At 43.1% G+C, this 22,496-nt stretch overlaps 1 protein-coding gene across 1 annotated transcript in view; it reads left to right on the top strand.

Annotated features, from left to right (window-relative positions):
* dnaaf11 (dynein axonemal assembly factor 11) overlaps window positions 1-22,496 on the top strand; it is a 60,407-nt gene that overhangs the window by 8,505 nt on the left and 29,406 nt on the right. The window contains exons 7-9 of the mRNA XM_033651223.2: window positions 19,707-19,784; window positions 21,390-21,455; window positions 22,064-22,133. Of these exons, the coding sequence (XP_033507114.1) occupies window positions 19,707-19,784; window positions 21,390-21,455; window positions 22,064-22,133 (214 nt within the window). The remainder of the gene's footprint in view (window positions 1-19,706; window positions 19,785-21,389; window positions 21,456-22,063; window positions 22,134-22,496) is intronic.

Here is a 22,496-nt window from a genome sequence, read left to right as displayed (position 1 = left end):
TTGTTTTATTTTATTTTATTTCTTATTACATGTTTTTATATGTGAATACAAGTAATAACTGTTAGGCCACCAGGGCTGGTTCACAATCAGCGTTCTAGTTCATCCTAAAAGTGTTGGACAGGATCAGTGGTGGAAGAAGTATTCAGGTCTTTTACTGGAGTAAAAGTATTGATACCACACTGTAAAAATTGGGGCTGCAACTAACGATTATTTTCATTGTCGACTTATCTGTCCATTATTTCTTCGATTGGTCGACTAATCATTTTATCAAAAAATGTGTTAAAATGTTGAAAAATGTCGGTCTGTCTCTCCCAAACCCCAAAATGATGTCATCTAATGTCTTGTTTCATACTCACGCCAAAGGGTTTTAGTTCACCGTCATGGGAGAGTGTGTAAAGCTGCCAATATTTGAATGTAAGAAGCTGCAATAAGAGTATTTTGGGGCACTTTTATAGTACTTTTCTATGAAAAATGACTCAAACCGATTAGTCGACTACTGAAATAGTCACCGATTATTTTATAGTCGATTAGTCATCAAATAGTCAACTAATCGTTGCAGCCCTAGTAAAAATACTCCAAGTTAAAGTCCTGCATTCAAAACCTTACTTAAGTTATAGTATGTAATTAGCAAAATGTACTGAAAGTCCTTCAAGTAAAAGTATATATGTTGCCGTAAAATGTTCACTGTCAGTGTTTTCCTGTTAGGGCTCGACGATGTGGAGAAAATGATGTTATTGCAGGGTCGACTGTTGGGGCTTTCACAATGATATTTTTAAATAACCATGAGTACTGTGGAGATAATGACTAAGGCTCCGAGCACACAGAAAGCGTTTTGCACCCCTCACCACCGTACCCTAACCTTCCCATGGAGCCAATCTACCTTTATTTCAGTTTTATTGTATTTATTTCACAGTAATTAGTTGCTAGTTCCTGACATGTTGAGGCAGAGGGTACTGTTAGATAAACAGAGATCTGTGTGGGTACATGAGACCCCAAAAAAGAGGCTGGATCATGGGGAGTACCACCAGTTGGTCCAGGAGCTTCTCCTCCATTATGAATATTTCAAGTACTGCACTTGTCTGCTTCCACACCTGCTATTTTCTACTGAGATGATGGTAACTGCAGTTTGTAAAGTCGTATAGCTCTGGGTATCCAGCAATGTCTACTGACAGTTTCCGCAAAAAACTGCCTAAAATGGAAAAACTAAAATAAAGTACAAATACCTCAAATTTGAGTCTAAAGGGACAGCTCACCCCAAAATCAAAAATACATGTTTTTCCTCTCACCTGTAGTGTGCTGTTTTTCAGTCTAGATAGTTTTGGTGTGAGTTGCAGAGTGTTGGAGATGTTGGCTGTAGAGATGTCTGCCATTTCTCCAGTATAATGAAACTAGATGTCACACTGCACGAATCACAACTCATAAGGAAGCGTGCATCTACTGCTAGCTCACCTAGCACCACTGAGATGTCACGAGCCTCTTGTTCCTGAGCAGATGCACACTTCCCTAAAATGCAATTACATATTGGAGTGTTCAGATTTTCCTACATTGGAACTAAAGAGCCTAAAATCAGGAGAAACAGACCAAAAGTGCTGGAGTGTCCAACTTCTTTTGGTCAGATAAGGTTGCACTCCTCAGAACCTCTGTTAAGATTCCACCATCTTTCACGAGTGTCAACGCTGCATTGTGCTGAGGCTAAAACGTGTGCTGCCTTCTTAACCAGTCACAGAGGGAACAGGTCGATCAATCACTTTACTGAGCACATGGCTAAGGGTGAAGTGATTTGTTTTCAGTGCAGCATGGAAGGAGACATCAGTTCAACAGCAAAAAAAACAGAAATAAATATCAGGATTTGACACGACAATTAGCGGGACAGATGAGGGGATGTTCACAGGTGCTCCAGAGCGGGTTCATCTGTCGGGTTAATGAGAAGTGTTCAGGTTCGTTACTGCAGCGGAGAACACAGTGTACTGTAAATGGCGGAGACGTGAGCAGGTTTAAAAGGGTCAGAGAGGATTTAGCTCTGACGTTTTGTTTATACGTGTGTGACTAATGAATAGGCTGATGAGCTGGGGGATGTCAATAACCTGAATGATGTACTGTTTCAGTTTCAACAAGATTTGCTGACTGTTATAACTGGACAGTCAGTGACCGATGAAGAAGACTAGAGGTGGAATTTAACTTTGAATTAAACTGAAACTTCTGGATTTAAAACCCCTAAAATATGAGTCGAACTATTTCTTTTTAGAAACCAATGCAACTAAATATGCAACAATTTAAAGTTTTGTTTTCACTTGATTTTTATGAAGAGTTTTAACACTTTGAATCTCAGCAAATCTGCTCTATCATGTGAACTGTCAGGTTCTAGATCTCTGAGTCACCACCTGCATCTCACTTTGAAATACAGTAAGTCTGCTGATGTGCTCTTTGATAGCTGTTTGCTCCGTTGGAAAAAAGACAGAGCCAATCAGAGCTGTGTAGATGGGATTAAAGGGATAGTTCAGATTTTTTGAAGTGGGGTTGTATGGGTACTTATCCATCATCAGTGTATTATCTACAGGAGATGGCAGTCAGCATACTCCCAGTTTGGAGAAGTAGCTGGAGTTCGACATGGAAGCTGGACAATGTACTGCTGTGGAGGGGTCAGCAACAAAACATATTCTCGCCACCTAAAAGAATCTATCAGTTAAAATATATGTTAGCCTGGTAAGGACGTGAACTCAATATTCTTTTTCGCTGTCTGTGTCAGTCTGCGCTCGGGGCCACCCCAGTCACTTTCAGTAGGCGGGAGCACTCGCCTTGACAGACAAACTCCTTCAGCCAATCAGCGTAACAAAAAAATATATTTTCCTCTATTTCTGCAATAATTTCACTTATTGCTGTGTTTACTCAGCTAATGTTGGAGTCAGCGCTTGTTGCTTCAGGAGCTGCCATTACTGCTCTGCAAGCTGCGGCCTGCATTATACATCAACTACAACGCAGTCCTCCAACTATGGTGCGGGTCTCTGATTGGCCCAGATTAGATTTTAATTTCTTTTGAAAGTATAAGGGGCGACATTGAGTCCAGACTGACACAGAGAGCAAAACAGACTGCTGACATTATCAGGATGGTCTTACCAGGCTAAGTGCACAGCTGCACGCTATATTGAGAGTATTTTCACTGCTTTACCTTTCTGTCAGACGGCCATTAACGGCCTCAGTTCCACATCTGTGCTCTCGTCAAAGCCACCAGACTCCATTGACAAAAACAGTCATTTTAGCTTGCTGAACAGTGGCAGGGAAAACAAAAGTTTCGGTTGCACAATGGTTGACGCACATTCTCACCGTGTCAAGCCAGTAAATCGAGGCTTCACTTTCATAGGAAATCGTACCCTGTGGCAGACAGAATTAAACAGTGAAATCAAGGCTTAAAGGGAACTAGAACTATAGACTGTCAGTAAAGATATACGACATGACAGCTCCCCAAAAGTGAAGCCAAAACGTCCTGATTGCCCCCTGGTGGTTGGCTGCAGTACAGATTATAAAGCCTGTCCTCTTCTTGTTAGTGGATGGGACATGAGCCAAACTAAAAACAACACAAAAAAGTACACATCAAATAAAATTTCCACAAAGATGGTTTCTGTCATTTAAGGTAGTTTTATCACGCTGCAGTTTGTTTATGGGCGGGAAACTTGATATTGTGGGGGTCACTACTGAGCAAACTGGCTCCAAATGACATCACCGTATCGGGGATATTTAGCTTCACTTTTGTCCAGTTGGGGCAAGTGGAGATGTGTCGTCCATCTTTATATACAGTGTATGGTCTAAACACAGTTGGTGTCATTATTCTATAACTGTTGTATGTGCAATCAACATTTGCTTCATTACGCTAAATTAAGACAAAACTTGTCTATTTCCACTTAAACTATCAATTATCTATCAGTATGGCTTAAAAGCATATTGTGGGTGGTGAAAGTAGACATGACCTCTGTCATAACAACATGAATGTACAGTTGATGTACATGAGACTGAGACATGTGACCATAAAGGTTAATCTGCGCGGCTGCCTCGCGCCCTCAACACACTCAGAAATGACATAAATGGAGCATTTTCAGCAGAAGTGTTTCAGGGCAGAATTGTTGCTGACGTGTTTGTGTTTCTAACATTGTGGACTGTTGGCACAGTGAGACTGGATAGGTTGTTGTCATGTTAATTCTCTTTAAACCAGGCTGGCAGAGGAAGTCAGAGAACATTATCTCTGATGTGACTGATTCACAGATATGAAAGTGTGCATTTTGTTCATGTTTGTTTCTGCAGTTGCCGGTGAGTGATATGACTGCAGTTTGTCTGAGCTGACAGGACAGAAGAGGTTAACTGTGTGAGTGGAGGGCTTTGATGTTTCACTCTTTGAAATTCATGTGGATGTTTATGTTGAGTTGTATTACTCTTGTAGTTCTGCAGTGCGAGTTCCCACCTACTCTGCAGTTCTACTGAACCTTCCAGCCTCTTTTAGCACCTAGTTTTGGTTTTGCGACACATTTTCTGTCCGGTTCGGTCTCTGGGACAGATTTACTGCAGCTTTTGGGCCTGTTTTTCAGGTGCAGATGTGACAGCGCTGAGCTGTGAGGATGTCAGCTAAATTTAGAAGACTGTCAGTGTTCATTGTTCAGGAGGTTTTACCGTGAGCTAAGTTATCCGCAGAGGTCTCCTCCTCTCCAAAGTAAATGGACCAGGTGCTTAAAACCAGTGAAAAAACGGAATAAAGTTCAGTGTTTCTTCACTGCTGTCTGAGACGACGCAGACGGGCTGTTCGCCAAGGAACGTTAAGACACTGACACACAGTGAGAACGGAGACCGACATACGTGCCAGCAGCTGGATGTAAATGAGATTGGGTCAGAGGGGATAGAGGTAAGGTGACCAGATTTCTGAGATGAAAATTGGGGACATTTTCAGTGCGGCGGTGAAAAATCATTAAATATTATCATTATGAAATAAAAAATGGGGACAAGTACTTTTTCCATGTATTTTGACCAGCTTGTATTACTCACAAGGTTGCAATCAAACAAATGAGTGACATCACCAACCATACATCCACTGAGGAAGAAAAAAATATCTTAATCTTATTAGTTTGAGTTAGGATGGATTTTTTTGGTCAAAGGTTTCAACCTATGGTTTCAACTCATAACTGAATACTGAACTGATATTTATGACACAAAAGGTGGCAATCTAAAAATGGGTGGCATCACCGTGATCCCCTCATTCATCCACCTCCTCCGCCTCAGGAGCCTGGGTAGAATAAGAGCAGAGGAGAACATGAGAAAAACTGCAAGAACAGAGCCAATAGTAAGTGAATAGTTTCTTAAAGAAATAGCAGTTTTGGTAATATAATACTTATATAATTTAGTCATTACAGATTACTACAGTCATTGGTTACCCACACAGCACTGTCTGGTGCCAGCCCAACACAAAATACAGCAGTTAACACACACAACTATTAACCATTTACTTATTATTTATTTATTATTTTAACACAGTCTCAGGTCCCTATGCCTCCAGGAAAATCCTATGCTGTCTTCCACCTCCTCCTTTTCTAAAACAGAGCCACATACAATGTCATCACCTGGTAATCTCACGCTAACGTTACAGCTTCACCAATGAGAGATGTAAAAACAGAGACATAATGTTAACGTTCACTGACTTTTATAACCTTACGTTAGGTCTTCAGTTCAGATTAAACAGACGTACTGAATGTTACCTCACTTCACACACACAAACAGTCAAATCTACTGCCAGCTCACACAAAATAAATGAGTTCATACACAACATACCATTTAACGCGGCTGCTGGTCTCCTTTTCTGTCCTTTTTGCTGCTTCTAGATTGTTGTTGTTGATGCTGCTGTGTCTCTGGTCGTGCTTCTTGATAATGTCTGTACGTCTTACAACGTCTTCTCTGGCGATGCGTTTACTGACTACCGTAGTAACTGGTGTTTGAGTCTGCGCGCAAATCGGGGACATTTTCGGGGACAGCTTTTACCAGGGACAGGTCACCCAAATCGGGGGCTGTCCCCGGAAATCGGGGACGTCTTGTCACCGTAGATAGAGGGCTGTTGTTAGAGAAAGCCACAGCAAGCAAACGCACTGTCTACAGGCAACTTGGCCAACAGACTTTGCTACAAGCTAATAAGCTGTTCAAAAAGGTGATGTGCTTTACGTTCTTGACAAGCTGAGCTGCAGGTGACACCATCAGCCAGCTTGAGTCGGCCAGTTCACACTGCTGCAACTTTTCTCTGCAACGTACTAAAATGGTTTCATCTCATCACAAATCTGTGGTCCGAACTGGGCTCAAAACAAACTGATTTAAACCAGTAAAAACACTGAATATAGTCGTTTCATGTTAAAAAAAAAAAATCTCTGTTTTTTGAACCCTGCATGTTGTGGAGCAGCTGTTAATTACGGTGGCCGACGCAAAAACACAGTGTCCCTCTCTACAGCCACTGTTTGGTTTGTCCATTCTGGGCTACAGCAGAAACATGATGGTGCAACATGGCGCTGTCCGTAGACGAGGAGCTGTTCCCTATGTAGGTACGAAAACAGGAGTTATTTTCCACCATTTAATTCAGGTCACGTAAGCCAAACACACACTCCCCAGTGTGCATTCAGCAGTCATAACCTAAAGATCAAGATTCTTATTAACTGAAGACAGAAGTTATTTTTTTCTACTACACATCGATTATAAGCCTAAGAATATTAAAAAAACTAATAAATTGCTTGAGAAATACAAACGTTACAGAGCTTTTTATCCAGGAAACAATCACAGCTCCCCTGTTGCTTTCATTTGTTTACAGGCCCTTATTTACTCTTTAATATATATATATATATATAATAATACTCTGACTTACTGTATAGCTGCAACGGGCTGGCACAGTCAGCGCAGTGTATACATATATCTGTCTTTGGGTAGTGAGTCGGCACAGTATTTGTTAAAGCCTAATTAATTTTCCCGCCATGCTGCTAATTAGTGCTCACCCTTCAGGTGACCCTCTTGCAGGGGTGTTAATTGGGTGTGTGTGTTGCACGTCCTCGTCTCACTGTGCTTCATTTTTCTCTCTAACACACTGACACACACTTCCTGCCTGACTCTAACAGAACAATGATATCAGTTGGCAGCTGGGAGGTTTCAGACCTGGAGACATCACTCAGCACAATAAGTATAAATTATTAGTCAGCAGTTACACCTGACACATGGATACACAACAACCCTTTGTGATTCTGTCACTTTAAGGAGCTCCTTTTTGACATGCTTTATGGTATTACACATTTCCAGTTTAATTTTTTCGAACCAGCGAAAAAAAAAAAAGTGTCTGAGGAAATATCAAATCCTTTAAAAAATGCTGATGAGGCTTTAGATTGGCTTCCTCTAAAACCAGTACAAAAGAGTAATAAATGGTTAAACTGGTATTTTTTACAATCAAATTTTTGCAATATTTTAATATCTAATTTTCATATTTTTTTATTGCAATAAATACCCATAATTTGTGACAATCTATTTTTTATATGATTTTTCTTTATGAAAATGATCAAGATGATGATAATTACACAGGGTACAGGTCATTTGTATGCATTAAAAAGTCTCAAATATAAAACTGAATACTGGCACATTTTCCTTTCCTGAGTATAAGATAAGATGAGATGATAATATTGATGATAGTAATAATAATAATAAGTATAAGAGGACATTTAAAACAGTTTAAAACATGGATTAATCATAAATCAAGTAAGATTTTGAAAGAGTTGCAGCAGCATGAAGCATAAATGGAAAGTAAAAGCAAGAAAAGAAAGAGTTTCAGATCTGTATTAGTAAAGTCAGAGTGAGTTCAAGGCCAGATACATTTTTAGCTTTCTTTCAAAAATATTTAGCGAGCTAGCTTCCCTGAAATCTACAGGTAGTGTGTTCCATAGCTTTGGGGCGTCAGTGACAAAGGCTGCATCCATGTTCTTCTTCCAGCTGTTTCTTGGAACCTCCAATAAACCAGCTGGTTTGCATAAAATCAAACTGATTTAAGCTCGTACTTTAACTGGACCACTAAACTGGAACTGAACCCAACTCTACTTCAAACATGGATTTAGGTGTGACATGCACCATTTTGTTTTCTCTCTGTGGAATTTAGTTTTTTGAGTTATTAACTCTTTCTGCCTGACTGCAGTCTCCTCGGAGGGAGAGTCCTCTCTGTCATGGTTTCCTTTTTTTCGTCCATAACTTTTTCTCGTCTGCAGTTCTTGTCATTGAATTACAGTTTATCATTGATCTGAGGTTTGTGAGAATCATTCTCGTTGTAGTGCCGCCCCCTATGCGCCCATGACGTGGGTGTTGTGAAGCCAGTACTGTAACCGTGATTAAAGACCATACAAATAAACCTGACATGTGATACATCTCCAGAATAATTAATACAGGAAGCCTCCAACACTCACCCAGCTCCTCTAAGATTTCAGGGTCGCTCCACGGCTCAACTTTGTCCAAGGGCACTCTGACAGTGGAAGTGTGCTGGTATCAACATCCAGCCTCCAGTTCACAGGGGGCTCACCCTCCTCCTGGGTCTGATTATTTAACCATCACACTGTCCACATCTGCTGCAGGTCAAGAGAAGAAACAGTACACAGAGTTTAATCCGTAAACACCTGCAGCTCAGCTCATTTTTGTACCTCAGTAATTACTTGTTAATCCACCTGCTCTGTGTGCATTTTCAATTTTTTCATAAAAAAATAGTGCTGCTTTTCAAAGCACAGAGCTGGGGACACTTCAGTGTTTTGTGATGTAAATGTTTTAAAATGTTTTATTTTATTTTCTGTTGGCTTTGCTGACAGACAGTCGACCAGCAGTGATGTGTGGAAACATGTCCACTGTTCACTCTGCGGTCTCCACTGGCTCCTTGGCTACTCTGTAGTGTGCGTCACCCGGGCCAGGTGGGAGCTAACATTAGCTAACTAGCAGGGGGTTTACTGCTCAAAAGTGAGCTGATTATTCACCAGAGCGACCTGGCGGGAGACCAGAGCGACCTGGTGGGAGACCGGAGCGACCTGGCGGGAGACCAGAGCGACCTGGTGGGAGACCGGAGCGTGGTCACAATGTTTCGCAACAGTGTGCTCTGCCACCGGGATGGCATTACCAGCTGTGATCGTCAGATTAGCAGCGCTGCTAGTTAGCTAATGTTAGCTCCTACCAGACCCAGTGGTGTGCAGTGCAGTAAATTAAGGAGTAGCAAAATTAACCAGTAGACCCACACGTGTAACCGGTGAAAAGTATTCTCGTTGCTTAACCATAATCATAATCTGAGCATTTAGACACACAGAGCCAGATTGGCGAGTTGAACCGAGGTGCCCAATTTTCCGCCTCGTAGGGTAGACGTATTGGCGGAACCCTTTTAGTTTAAACAGACCGAGGCGGCCCTCCACTACGGGAGGGGCTGTTGATGACTTGTGGGAGGAGCTGTTGATGACGCCGCACGTGCGACCCACTGGCGGTGGATAAACAGGAAACAGCTGATAGCAGGAATTAGCGAGCAGCTAGTAGCAAGAGGGAAACACAAACCTGACAGACACTGTAAAGATGAGCACCTGGGGAGACAAGGAATTGCGCGCCCTCCTTGTCCTCGCAAACGAAGGGGCCATTAACCATCAGATGACGGGGACGGTGAAGGACAGGCCGACTTATGAGAGAATCACCGAAGGACTGACCAGCCGGGGCTTCGCTCCAACGTCACTGTTGACGTCACACACTGAGCTACACGTTTTGTTACTTGCTCACGCCCCCCATTGCCCCGAAAAAAGGCACTTTAGGCCCGTTTCCACAGAAGTTCCTGGTACTATTTGGGGAGCAGGAACTACTACAGGAACGTCCTCTCGCTCGGCCCTCTCAACTGCCGTGTCTCCACTGAGAGAGCGGAGTAGGAGGAAGGTTCCTGTAAAGTTACCGGGCTCTGGATGTGACGTAATCGTTGCGCGACCATTTTGACCGGGGCGACGTAGGGACGCCGTTAGCCGATAGCGGTGTCTGTAATAACTCACTAAATGGCACCTGAAAAAAATACTTTTTCCAGCAGATGTCTTAGTTACAACATGATTGAGCTAACTGGAGTAGTTTCATGTCGTATCCGACAATGGGAGGCTTTTAACAGATGACGTCCTGATGTTAGCTTTGCTGCTGCTGTTAGCTGTCCCTGTCAGCTGATGCTTTCTAGACATTGTGATTTCCCAAAACTGAATAAATACCACACATATCAACACATGATTGCTAGCTCAATCATGTTGTAACTAAGATTTCCGCTGGAAAAAATATTTTTTTCACGAGCCATTTAGTAAGGTTTTTTTTTTTTTTTTTTTTTACACGAAGGCGGAAGCTATATGAACGAGCTAACCCTCGTCTGCTGAGTTTTAAAAATGCCAGCTATTTTGTTGCTTTCTGTTGTCGTCACATCCCTCCTTGAGTATATCCAATCAGCACCAAGTAAACCCCAAGCCCCAGCCAGGAGTCTTTCGGGGCTGTTCTGAGTACCTACCCCGAGGCAGGGACTTGTTTAGCCCCCGTAAAAGTTCCGGAACTCTGTCCTTAGGGGGTGGTTCCTGCGGTGGAGACACGCACCAACGGCCCCGGCCCCGTAAAATTACCCCGAAGTTCCTGCGGTGGAAACGGGCCTATTCTGTATTAAACAAAAGTATGTAGGCGGCATTTTGCTGCACTCCCCGATTTTGTTTTTATACTGCCAATGCTGAAAGAAGACTGATTGGGCTTTCCTGCAAATTTGTCTAAAATCTGTCTTAAAAGGGCTAGAGTCTGTCGGTAGCAAGTACACACCTTTAGTGAAAGTACAGTGATGGTGCGAAGATGCCCTGAGTGGTTACATTACAGCCTGTTTCACAGCTGTCGGCTGCAGTGCTCCCTCTCTGTGCTGGACCAGTTTTAAAAGTTGTTGTTTCCATTAATCACTTACATATAAGTACACTGGAAAATGGGGCAAAAGTTGGGAAAAATACTGAACTCACACTATAATAATCTCAGTAATCTTTGTAAAGCGAGGTGTGACAGGTCTGTTTCTCATTTTTCTATCCTAGGAAAAGCTTAGTGTTTCCACTGACCCCGCTGACCTGCAGACACACAGCACTGACTCACAGCATTTAGTTTCTATAACACCTCCAGCCACAGAGTCATGAATATCTGAGAATACTGTAGACGCACTGTGCTGTGATAGAGCTCTTAGCGCTGCTTCATCTCCTTCCCACAGGGAAGTCTTTCCAGTAGCCTGAAGGTATCTCAGTGTTTGTTTCCTGCCTGTGTTGTATTGTTTTTCTCAAAAGGAATGCGTCCTGTGCAACACTTCATTTATCACGTGAGTTGAAAGTAGTGGATCTTTTAAATTTGCAATTTTCCCACAAGTCCACAATTACAAGGAATCTTTCCGTTAATGTGCACAGAAAATACTTTTAAAGAATATTTTATTCATCTAGAGTCACTTCTGGAAATGAAATGGCAGAAAAAAAAACTCACCAAGGAGCTCAATAAACCCTTTCTGTTGATATAAAGACAGGTAAGATACCCCTAAATAAGATACCCAGTGTGATGGTTAAGAAGCCAACTGGTGACAGTCCGCTTCCTAATCCATATTACAAAAACATCCCAGGCCTGTGCGCTGTCCAAGCATAAAATCAGGGTGATATGGTGTTGCCTTTTTTATCGTCTCCCTGCACGCGGCTGTCAGAGCGCGCTGACTTGATGCATGCAGTCGTGCAGTCAGTGGATTGTCAGGAAAGATGAATTTCCTGCTCCTGAGCTGGATTCTGTTGATAAGGTCAGCCAGGAGACGCCTCTGTGTTTAATGGCTGCTCTGTTCCTCTGAGAGGAAGGGTGACACCAGACGAGCAGCAGATCCAAACTGCAGTCTGCACAGCTGAACCTGAAAACACAGCAGGAGCTTTGAGGTCGAGGAAAATGGCAGGCTGATAAACGGGTGCAGTTAATTGATGTGCATGGATGGGTGGAGGTTTGCATGAAGACAGATAACATGTGGTATGTTGTTGAATGTTTAAACAGAGATGTTGAGGTAGACACGTTTTAAAGCGACACTTTAAACATGATTAATGACAGAATGATGCTTATTCCACTGATTGTCGATTATACTGGGCAGAGCTTTAATTCAGGCAGGATACAATGTGAAACTCAGCTCACATCCCAGCTCCATCAGCTGATCTCAAACAGTCCAATCAACTGATGGGTCAGCTGATTGATCACATGACTCCTTTCTATGCAACCAATTGGCAGATCTCATTCAGGGCGCCCTATTTGTTCACAAGCAAGGATGGTCACTGTGTAAAAAACTGTGTGGGTAAAACGTCCAACAGTTTGAGAACAACCTTTCTCAATGCACAGTTGAGTAAGGGGCAAAACTGAAAACCATCACCGAATGTCCATGACCTTTGACCCCTCAGACAGCACTGCATTAAAAACCAACTGTTTAAAGGATATTACTACATCAGCTCAGGAACATTATGGAAAACCATTGTCAGTAAACACATTGCTGCATCTACAAATGACAGCTTAGGCTCTACCATGCAAAGTGAAAGCCAGAAATCAACCTCTGAGCCCGAGCTCATCTGAGATGGACTGACACAATGTGGTCTGACCAGTCCGTCATGGATGTCGTGTCCTCTGAGCTTAAGAGGAAAAGGACCATCCAGATTGTTACCAGGTCAAAGTTCAAAGCCAGTATCTGTGTTGGTGTAGGGGTGTGTTAGTGCCCATGGCATCATGGGTAACTTCAGATGTATGAAGGCACCATGAATGCTGAAAGGTACATACAGGTTTTGGAGCAACATATGCTCCAGTAACATACATCCAGATGATGCCTTTTTCAGGGACGTCCCTGCTTATTCCAGCAAGACATTGAGTGCGTTTACATGGGCAGTTTAATTCCCTTTTCGTTCGGAATGAAAGATCATTAAAAGTAAACGCCTAATTCGGACCACAGGGCATCATGATGATTTTGGAACAACGGGACTTCGGAACAATGGGTTTAATATGGTTGGAACAATGGGCTGTCGGACCAATGGGCAGTTCCTGTTTTATTTGAGAATAGAAGATAACAGGTTAGGGTAGTACGACGCAGTTTTTTTTGAGCGGAGTGGTGAGCGAGTGGAGCGGGATAAAATTTATGATGAGTGGAGCGAAGAATGCGCAGAACCAAGTGGAGCGGACGAGCGGCACAAAGTGACAGGTCTGCGAGCGAGGACCGGAAATTTTCATCCGCTCCGCTCCGCTCACATGCTCTGGGCTGGAATATTCCGTTTCTAATTCCGAATGAAAGAATTTCTCACACTTGTATACACTCATTCCTCTTTAAGTTCATTCCGGTCTTTCTGCACATGCTCGTTTCCTTGCCCTTCTGGCGTGATGACGTACATAGCGTGCGCGATGACGTATTTAGCGTGCATAGCAAAGGGCTGAGATAGAGCAGTCGGACTCGTTGCACTGACCGGTTTCCATTCGCCACAGCACGGTCATCTATCTCCCTTCTTCGACCTTCTACCTCCCTCCTCCTCCTCAACAGACGAAGCATTAGCAGAACAAGGTTGTTGTCGTACTGCTGCTTCAAGAATATAAGCAAAACAAGCCCGAAAAAGGCACTAAGAACGGCGTCGTCAAGCATCTTGTTATCCGGAGCGAGGACTACAGTGTTTTCTTCCGGTAAACGTAAACATGTAACATCCGCCCCGCCCCCTATCCAATCAGAAACCTTCCCTGCCCCAAACCTTGCACGGACCCGAATACAGGCGATTAAACTGATCTCTGTGTAAACCCTCATTTTGAATGAATATTTCCCATGTAAACTACCTGGAAAGACTTTAATTCCGAATGATTTCATTCAGATTTATTTCATTTTGAATGAGAAGCCATCATGTAACCGCACCCAGTGAGACACACTGTGCACGTGTTGTAACAGCGTGGCTTCATAGTGACAGAGTGCAGGTATCAGACTGACCTGTCAGACTGTTGAGACACTGAAGTCGTATATCAAGCAAGAAAAACTGCAACAGTTAGTGTCCTCAGTTCCCAAACTTACTGAGTGTTGGTCAAAGAAAAGGTGATGTAACTCAGTGTTAAACATGCTCCTGTCCCAACTTTATTATAACATGTTGCAGGCATCAAAATCAGAAGTTTGAACATTAAATATAATTTGTATTTGTGTTAAATGTTTCATATGTGAGATTCTTGCCAGATGACATCACATTGTGTTGCAGTCTAAGCTGAGGTCAGACTCCACTTCACCAGACCCATGTGCGTTTTGTCCGAGGTCAGTCTGAACGCAGCTCGGATGTGCCTGACTTTGGCGATGTCCTGTATATCACTGTAATTCACCACAGAACAGAGGCTTCACATAAGTTATTCTCTGCAACCTGAAAGTTCTCTGCTCAGTGATCATAGCTGTGTAGTTGTGGATTAAGACTTCTCCGCAGACAGAGTCGTACATGGCTAACTGAAAGCTGTCTGAACGGATCGTCCTCAGCTCTAGACTCCACTCAAACCAGCAGTGAAGCTGTCACCACTGATGTCTCCGAGGCTCAGATGCCCTGTCACACCCCCTTTAAAAAAAAAGAAAGAAAAGAAATTACAGAACAGGGTGTTATAGAGAGAGAGAGAGCCACTGTGACCTTGACAAGTCAGCGGTATATGGCTGAGGATGAGATGGAGGGAAAAGCTGCTGTTTGAACTGGGAGGCAGCGATGGGGATGATCCCTCTGGTTTGATACTTGGAAGTGGATACTTGCCCTCTGTCTCACCCCAACTTATCCCCACAAACATACACACACACATACACACTATGGCTGACAGTCTTCACGTGTATTTCACAAACAGAAACAACAGCTGGGAACACCTGGGTTCGCTGCTAAATGCTTTACGTTGAGGTGATATTTCAGGCTTTAAGTTCTCCAATGGTACGAAATTCCTTAATGCAGAAATGGCAGAGGATGCTCTTACCAACACTTCATCTGGGTGTTTTTTAAATGTAAATGTACCATTCACGAGGTCAAGCAGCGTCGTCTTGTCTGCCTCCATCATGTGACCAAGCCATCGTGGCCTAGATTAATCAGCGTCAATTTTTTTAACGCATTATTTTTCTGTCATTAATAATCCAAATTAATGCATTATTTTGACGGCCCTAATATAAAGCTTAAGTGAGGGCTTTGCGCTTTGATGTAATTCTTAATGTGAAAATGACAGCACTCAAACTTTGGCTCATGGACAGTGACAAAAACAAATTCTTTGGTTCACAGGTCGCATTGAACTGTGTGTGTTATCTGTACTGGTTCGAGACAAACACACATCCTGTTTCACCTCTTGCATGATTAGAATGTGAGGAAGACTACCTGAGCGTCCTGCTTCCCCCTTGCTGTCTGACTGTCTGTGTGACTAACATGAACGACCACAGTGGTAATGGACCTGTTAACCCAGGAAGTGTTAGTGCCTCGTCTGACCGCTCGGCTCCACAGCACCACTTAAACTCATTACAGGTCTCTCTGCAGCCCTCCGCTCTAATAAACATCCTTGAGTTCAGCAGATTGAAGGCTCTTTGAACACGCTGTCACACTTCTCCTCCTCCTCCTCTCTGCTACTGATGCACGACCGCAGAGAGGTCATGATGGCCGACCCTCTGCAGAGCGCTAAACACCATCCTGCCTTGACCGCCGACTCATTCACCTGCTGCTGAGTGAGCTTAATAGATGCACGTGAAATGAGTGTTTCCCTGCCTGTGCTGCTGTCACGGCCTGCTTCATGTGGGTAATGGAGGGACGGGTTGTTCAGCAGATGGTGGTGAGAATACAGTGGCCCATTTGTCTTAGAGCTGGTGGTCTGAAGGAAAAGGCTCTGAGTGGCTTCAGTTTAAAGGGGACCTTTTTTTCTGTCTTATAGACAATGTTACAGCGTTGGATGTTCCTGTTAAACGTGGCCAAAGTTTCAAATAAATGCTCACAAGTAATCTCTGTGAGCAAAAACCTCAGGGTTCAGACTGTTGTGAATACTGTTGTTTCCACCGTTTTTTACTTTGGCTACAAGCTGACGTCAGCTCGTGACAGGTTTCAGGCACGCTACTGCAAGTGCTTACATTACGTAACCTGCACTGCTACATACATAAAGCTTGCTAACGTCAGAGAAACATGTAATCTTGATTGCTGATGTTGTTGATTTCTCTCTGAATTCGGATCACATTCCTGCTGTAACATGTCCACTTGTGTTTAGGACGGCTGCAATGATGGTGCAGGGACGCTGAGATACGGATGACCCGGAAACACTGACCAATGAGAGCAGCAGGGTTCCCGCAGATCCTTAAAGTCTTAAAAGGCATTGAATTCATTAATGTAACAATAAGGCTGTAATTGGTATCAAAAAGTCTTAAATCAATCTTTCAGAAGTCTTTAAAATGCTAAGAGATGGGAGGGAGGATTTTATGAGTCATTTCTTTCTGGTGTTGCTTTGTCAAGTTGTAAAACCTCAAAATGATGTGTAACAACTATTTATCTTTTCTAATTGATTTATTGATTTTATAAACCTACTTAACCAAGTGCCTCTCACATTAACATCATGCAGATCAGCATAGTGGAACCAACAACAATCAGTCAGTCAGTATGCTCACCCCCTGCACAGTTGTCATGAACAGAGAAATCACCCATAGGGACCAAAACCATTTTTTGTACCAGGCTGTAGACAAATTTATTTCTACTGTAACGTTTGGTACTTCAACACGAGGGTTTGTGGGGAGTGACAGCCTCAAGTGGCCATAAGGGGAACTGTAGTTAGTGGCACTTTTAGGGCCCGTCCCAATACCCCCCCTTGGCCCTACCCCTACATTTGCGCGTTCCCGCGAGGGGTAGTGGTGTCCTAATTCCTTTTTGCGTGTTGGGGTAGGGGGCATAACGAGGGGTAGTGGGTATGAAACTAGCCCTTCGGAGCGAGGGATTTCAGATGCTGACTTGCCAGCGAGGGGTAGACGTCGCCATGGCTACCACCAAGCAAGAGACGGGGAAAAAAGTTCATACATAGCTAACGTTACCGTCGTCAGGCTGCTTGTTAGCTAGCTAGCTAGCTCGCACTATCTGGCGTCTGTCATCTGTCCTGTTCTGCAAAATTGTCGGGCTTTTCACATTACGATAACACGCCAGCTAGTATAACTATGTTGCCTCGTAATGTTAGCTGGTTAGCTAGCTAGCAGAAGTCCCCTGTCGTCTGTTGTTCATCAAACGAAGCATGATGAATGTGGCAAACGCAATCGGTAGGATGAACTCAACTGGAGACTCCATTGTAGATGCCGGTTGGAAATGTAGATGGCTCGCAGCTTCCTGTTTAAAATAGTTACGTATGCGTGAACGTAACCGATGCGGTGACGTAGTGAGTGGTGTCCCAGTTCCCAGGGAAAGATTTCAACCCCTACCCCTCGTTGCTTCATTTTGAGGGCCAAGGGGTAGTGGGCAAGGGGGGTATTGGGATTGGGCCTTATGGTGGCTTCATTTTTTAGTCCAAACCAAGAGGTTCTGAAGTGGGGACTACAACCCCCTAAGGGGCCCCAAGATCAATCTGAGGGGTCACCAAATGATTAAAAAAATCATAGATGCCTGTCAACATCCAGAATAGCAGCAATTTCATGGCATTAACTTCCTAAATTAACACATACAGGCTACTTTTTCTGCCTGGTATGTTCAGTGGATGACAACCTGTGACATGGCGGGTGTTGCACTGAAGACTTTGCTTCATTTACAGTTGGTCATAAGGTTCGGAGCCACTGGTTTAAGCCTCAGGTATGATTTCTGCATGGGCATTAGCTTGTAGTAGAATCATGAGGAGGGAACTTTTGGATCTTTTAGGTCCCGATTGCACAGTTCTAGCAGCTGGAGGCGGCTTTTCATAATTGTTTTTAATGAGAATGAAGCTTTTTGCTTGGTGTCTTTGCGTAGGCTACGCACCTTGTGTTTCTGTGCTGCTGTTTTTGCTGGAGCGCTATAAATTCCTTGAGTAGAAAAAAACTTCAACTTTAAGCGGAAAAGTGCCCCACATCATCATTCCACCCTTTTTTCAAGTTGTCCAATCAGTTGATTTGATAGGTGGGCCTTCTGTGGTGGCCACAACAACAAGTTTACAGTTGGTACAATGGAGGAGAAACTGGTGGTAGTGGTTGCTGGATACCCAGAGCTGTACAACTTTACAGACAGCAGTTACCACCATCTCAATGGAAAACAGCAGGTGTGGAAGCATGAAAGTGCAGTACTTGAAATGACCATCATGGAGACGAAGCTCCTGGACCAACTGGTGGTACTCCCCCCCCGATCCAGCCTCTTTTTTAGGGTCTCATGGACCCTCTGTTTCCCTGTGCCCAACAAACTATTTGCCTCTCACCCTCAACCAGAGCCACAGCCAGTACCCTCTACCTGTCCATTTCAGTTACGAGCTACTCACTACTGTGAAATAAATAGATGAAAATAAAGCATAAATTAATTACACAGGAAAGTTGAGGTAAGGAGTTGATGGAATGGTTGCCTGGCAACAATATACTGGTGCAGCAAGCATTTAGTTACTAGTGGCATTCAGTTAAAAACAAAAAAAAGGCAGTCCGGTGCGCCTTGTGTTTTGCAACATGCAAAAGCTTTCTGTGTGATTGGGACCTTACGCTTGATGCTGGTTCCTCCGTGCAACCAACCAATATCCTCCCAAACTGTAGGGGGCAGAGTATCGAAAACACACATCTACAGCATGGTTTTCCCAAGTTCTCTGCTCAACCACATCCGTGGAGTTAGAAAATGTTGGATGTGCATGGTCAGATGCAAACCCAGGATACCACAAAGGGACTTGCTAATGGTGTGATGTCACTTGAAATGTGAACACTCGTGACCCTCACGAACGCACCAAGCATAAATCATGCATTCAGCATCAGTTCTCTCTGCCAATACACGACTGAGTCCACATCTCAGACTTTTCAGTGATTCAAACAGGTGTGATGTTGTGCTCTTTGACTGATGTTTGCAACAAACATTCCACCGATCAGTTTTTAGATGTACGGGGACATCATCTTTCTTTCTAATCCAGATTGAGCTGTGTGTTAGTGACACTAATGATTTTCCCCCGATACAGAGTGGAGCTGGGTTACAAATGGGGGCCTTATTTCTGCTGGACATGCAGAGATATTTTCAGAAAACAACACGCCAGAATTAACCTTGGTTAAATTTTGGAAGCCTGATGAATCACCACACTCACGCTCTCCTCGGACAGGAGAACACGAGCTTGTGTGTGGTGTGAGTCATTAGAGATAAATCGGCACAGAGGCGACATTATTTAACATCATGTGGAGCATTTCATCAAACGAATTAGGTCCAAATTTACTCTCCATTATCCTTGTTTTTCTGTGACCCATTTAAAATGTTTCAAACCGTAAACCGGTGGAACCATAGTGTGTGTTGCTTTATGTGTGTGTAAAAGTGTGTGTCCTACAGTAAAACCTCTGCACATTATCTGTTGCTTCTCTTTTTATGGACGCTCTTAGAGAAGAAGTGGCTCTCTCCTTCACCTCAAGGACCTCATCACTCGGCTATTGTCGTCTGTCGGTCCACCCATTTTTCACACACACAGACACACACACACACACACACACGCACACGCACACTACAGTCTACTCATGCTTTGCTGTTTTTCTGCAGGGAGAAAGAGAAGAAGCCGAAGGCCCCGAGGACGCTGATCACTGCTGATGGACGAGTCATGAACGTCAACGAGCCAAAGTAAACATTTTCTATCAACAGACTGAAACCTGTGATAACGCAGGTTTTGTAAGTAATTAAAGGAACATTTCTTTTTTCCAACCTTATGTTTGTAACCTTAGGTATGTGTTCTGCAGAAACATTTTCTTCTTTCGTTCTTCACTTTTGTTACATTCTATTATATACTTTTAATATTCTAACTATATTTTCCTGATTATACTGACATACTTTCACTAAACGAACATTTTCAGTGCAGGGCTTTTACTGTAAGAAAGTGTTTTTCTACTGATGTATTTGTACTTTAACTTACATAAAGGATACTTCCCCCACTGGTAACGCCTCATCTCAGTAGTGTAGTTATTTTGCAGTGGCACAGTTCTACCACCTGTGATTGACTGTGAAGGAAATCGACCAATCCACTCAGCTACAGCAGCCGACGCAGCAGAAAGCAACATAATTGGTTCTCATTCTGTTCAGCCAGAACAACAAAACACATCCAATCAACTGCTTCAATTTTGTTTCAGCAAAGATATTACATAAAAACACAGCTCCACTCTCACATAGTTTCCCTTCACAGTTCTTCATAACCGTAATGTGTTTTCTTTCAAACCCTTGATTACCTCCTCCTGCGCCTGGTCAAACTGCTCAGACAGCGAGGCAGGGAAAAAGCTACCAGGTGCCGCATGATTGCTTTATTAGCAGCCTTCGTTTCTTGATCTCTGGCACTGGATTGGCTCGCCTGCCATCGGAGCTCTACAGCAGCGTGCTGGGGGGCAACCTGATAGCTGTGGGCCACCCCGGTCTCCCTCCATTAGCCAGAGGTTTATATCCAGAGCAAGGCCACGGGGGTCGAGGCCTTAAAAACACAGCTGATTTCATTTGTAATCTGAGCTGAGGACACAGTCAGGTCAGGAATGTATCTTTTCTATGATATATCACTTTACATCAGCAGGGAGACAGGACAGTAAGGTTCACTGCAGCCTGGGCAGCAACAGTCAAAACATCACGTCTGTGCTGTTAATATGTAACATGAATGGCTTGTAAAGTCATGTTCTCCAGATTGATACTGCTGAAACACAGTGGGCATTCACCAATATCTTCCTTTGTTTATTCTTAAATTTGTTTTTAGGAAAGGTCACAATAAAAGTTTACATCAGGTTCTTAAAAAGGAGAATTGAGAGTCGTTGACTAGAGATGATACACCGTCTCATCGTGGTCACTTCCTGTCAACGTTACAGATCAGAAGGACAGAGAGTTGTTGAGTCTAGTCTTGTTGCGAATCTTTGGTCTGAACTGGGCTTTAGAGAAAATGCGTGTGTTTTGTGAAGTACCAAGCATACCATCGGATAAGTGAGACTTTGATTATACTGCACGAGTTGGGTGAGAGTTTGTAAACGGAAGTTTTGGTATAGTTTTGCTGTTGTTGAATGCGTTCATGCTTTAAGAAAAAAACAGTTTTCTTCCTGAATACGTTTTTTACCTGAATTCAGCCTGACACAGAGTGAGTAACTGACACACAAATAATCATTTTAGGGTTTCAGTAGTCCTGTAAAGATTTAAATAAAAGTGTTTGTAGCTCTGCAGCTGGACCAGTTTTATATTTTTCGTCTTTGTGTCCTTTTATAGGCTCGACTTCTCTCTAACTGAGGATGAAGAAAATAACACCATTGTCTTAAACTTGGAAGTGTACAGGTATGAAAGAATGAGCTCAAACTCTCAACAGCTTCATTTATCAATATAGTAGAAATGATATTTTATTTGTATCTACCCATATTTGTGCTCTTGCAAGACAAGTTTATTTGGAGAGACTGAAGTTTAAGCCGCTGCAGAGATACAGGCCCACAAATTCTCTGGTTCATTCAGCTGTGTCAAAGTTACCCACTTGTTTACAGAGTGGCTCCATTTGTGGTTTATTTCTTTATTCTTTGTGTTTAGCTTTGTGTCTGTGGTTGTTTCCTTCTCGTGTGTTTGTTGTTTGCATAGAGGAAGCTCCTGAGAACCAGCGTCACGTTAATTTTAAGTGTCAGCAGCACACCAATTGACTTGATTGATGTAGAGCTGCAGTCACATCCAATCCAACTGATGTAAATGATTGTAAGAACTCTCTGCAAGTTCAAATTGGAAACTTAACAACTATCATGTTGGTAGTTTGAAACATTTAGAGACCCGGTTCAGTCAGACTGCTGCTCTACAGCTCAGCTTCATGGCTCAAGCTGATCCATGTAGACTACAGACACCACTACACCTGTGTGTGTGTGTATACAAACTGACCTGGACCTCTACCTCCACCCCTCTCACAGACACATGGACACCTCTCTGATCGATGTAGATGTTCAGCCAACATACGCCAGAGTCTCCGTCAAAGGAAAGGTAAGCTGTGGGGATTTTAAGATTAGTTTGTAACCTTTAGGATTAGCAACACTTCATTTTAAGTTTTTCCTCAGCACTGTTTTGTCTGCACACTCTTTCCAGCAAATGCATTAACTCAGGTTTTTTTTTAACATCCTAAAGGGCAGCAGCAGAGATTTAGACTCACTTCTTAAAGTTTATAGGTCAGAATGTTGCTGACTCATTTCTGAGGCAGGCCTCCACAGTGTCTAAGAATTTACCTTAAAGTCTTTAAAAAACAAAGAAAACAAAACAAAGATAAAGCAGTGCTCCTTTGCGCCATAATTCAGTTTGCTGACAGAAAATCTTTCTGGAATATTTGTATTCAATCTGTGTTTCTTCAGG

The sequence above is a fragment of the Epinephelus lanceolatus genome, chromosome 12, assembly GCF_041903045.1.
Source record: "Epinephelus lanceolatus isolate andai-2023 chromosome 12, ASM4190304v1, whole genome shotgun sequence".
NCBI lineage: Eukaryota > Metazoa > Chordata > Actinopteri > Perciformes > Serranidae > Epinephelus > Epinephelus lanceolatus.
The sequence above is the reverse complement of the archived record's forward strand: the minus strand, read 5'-3'. Positions and strand labels throughout refer to the sequence as shown.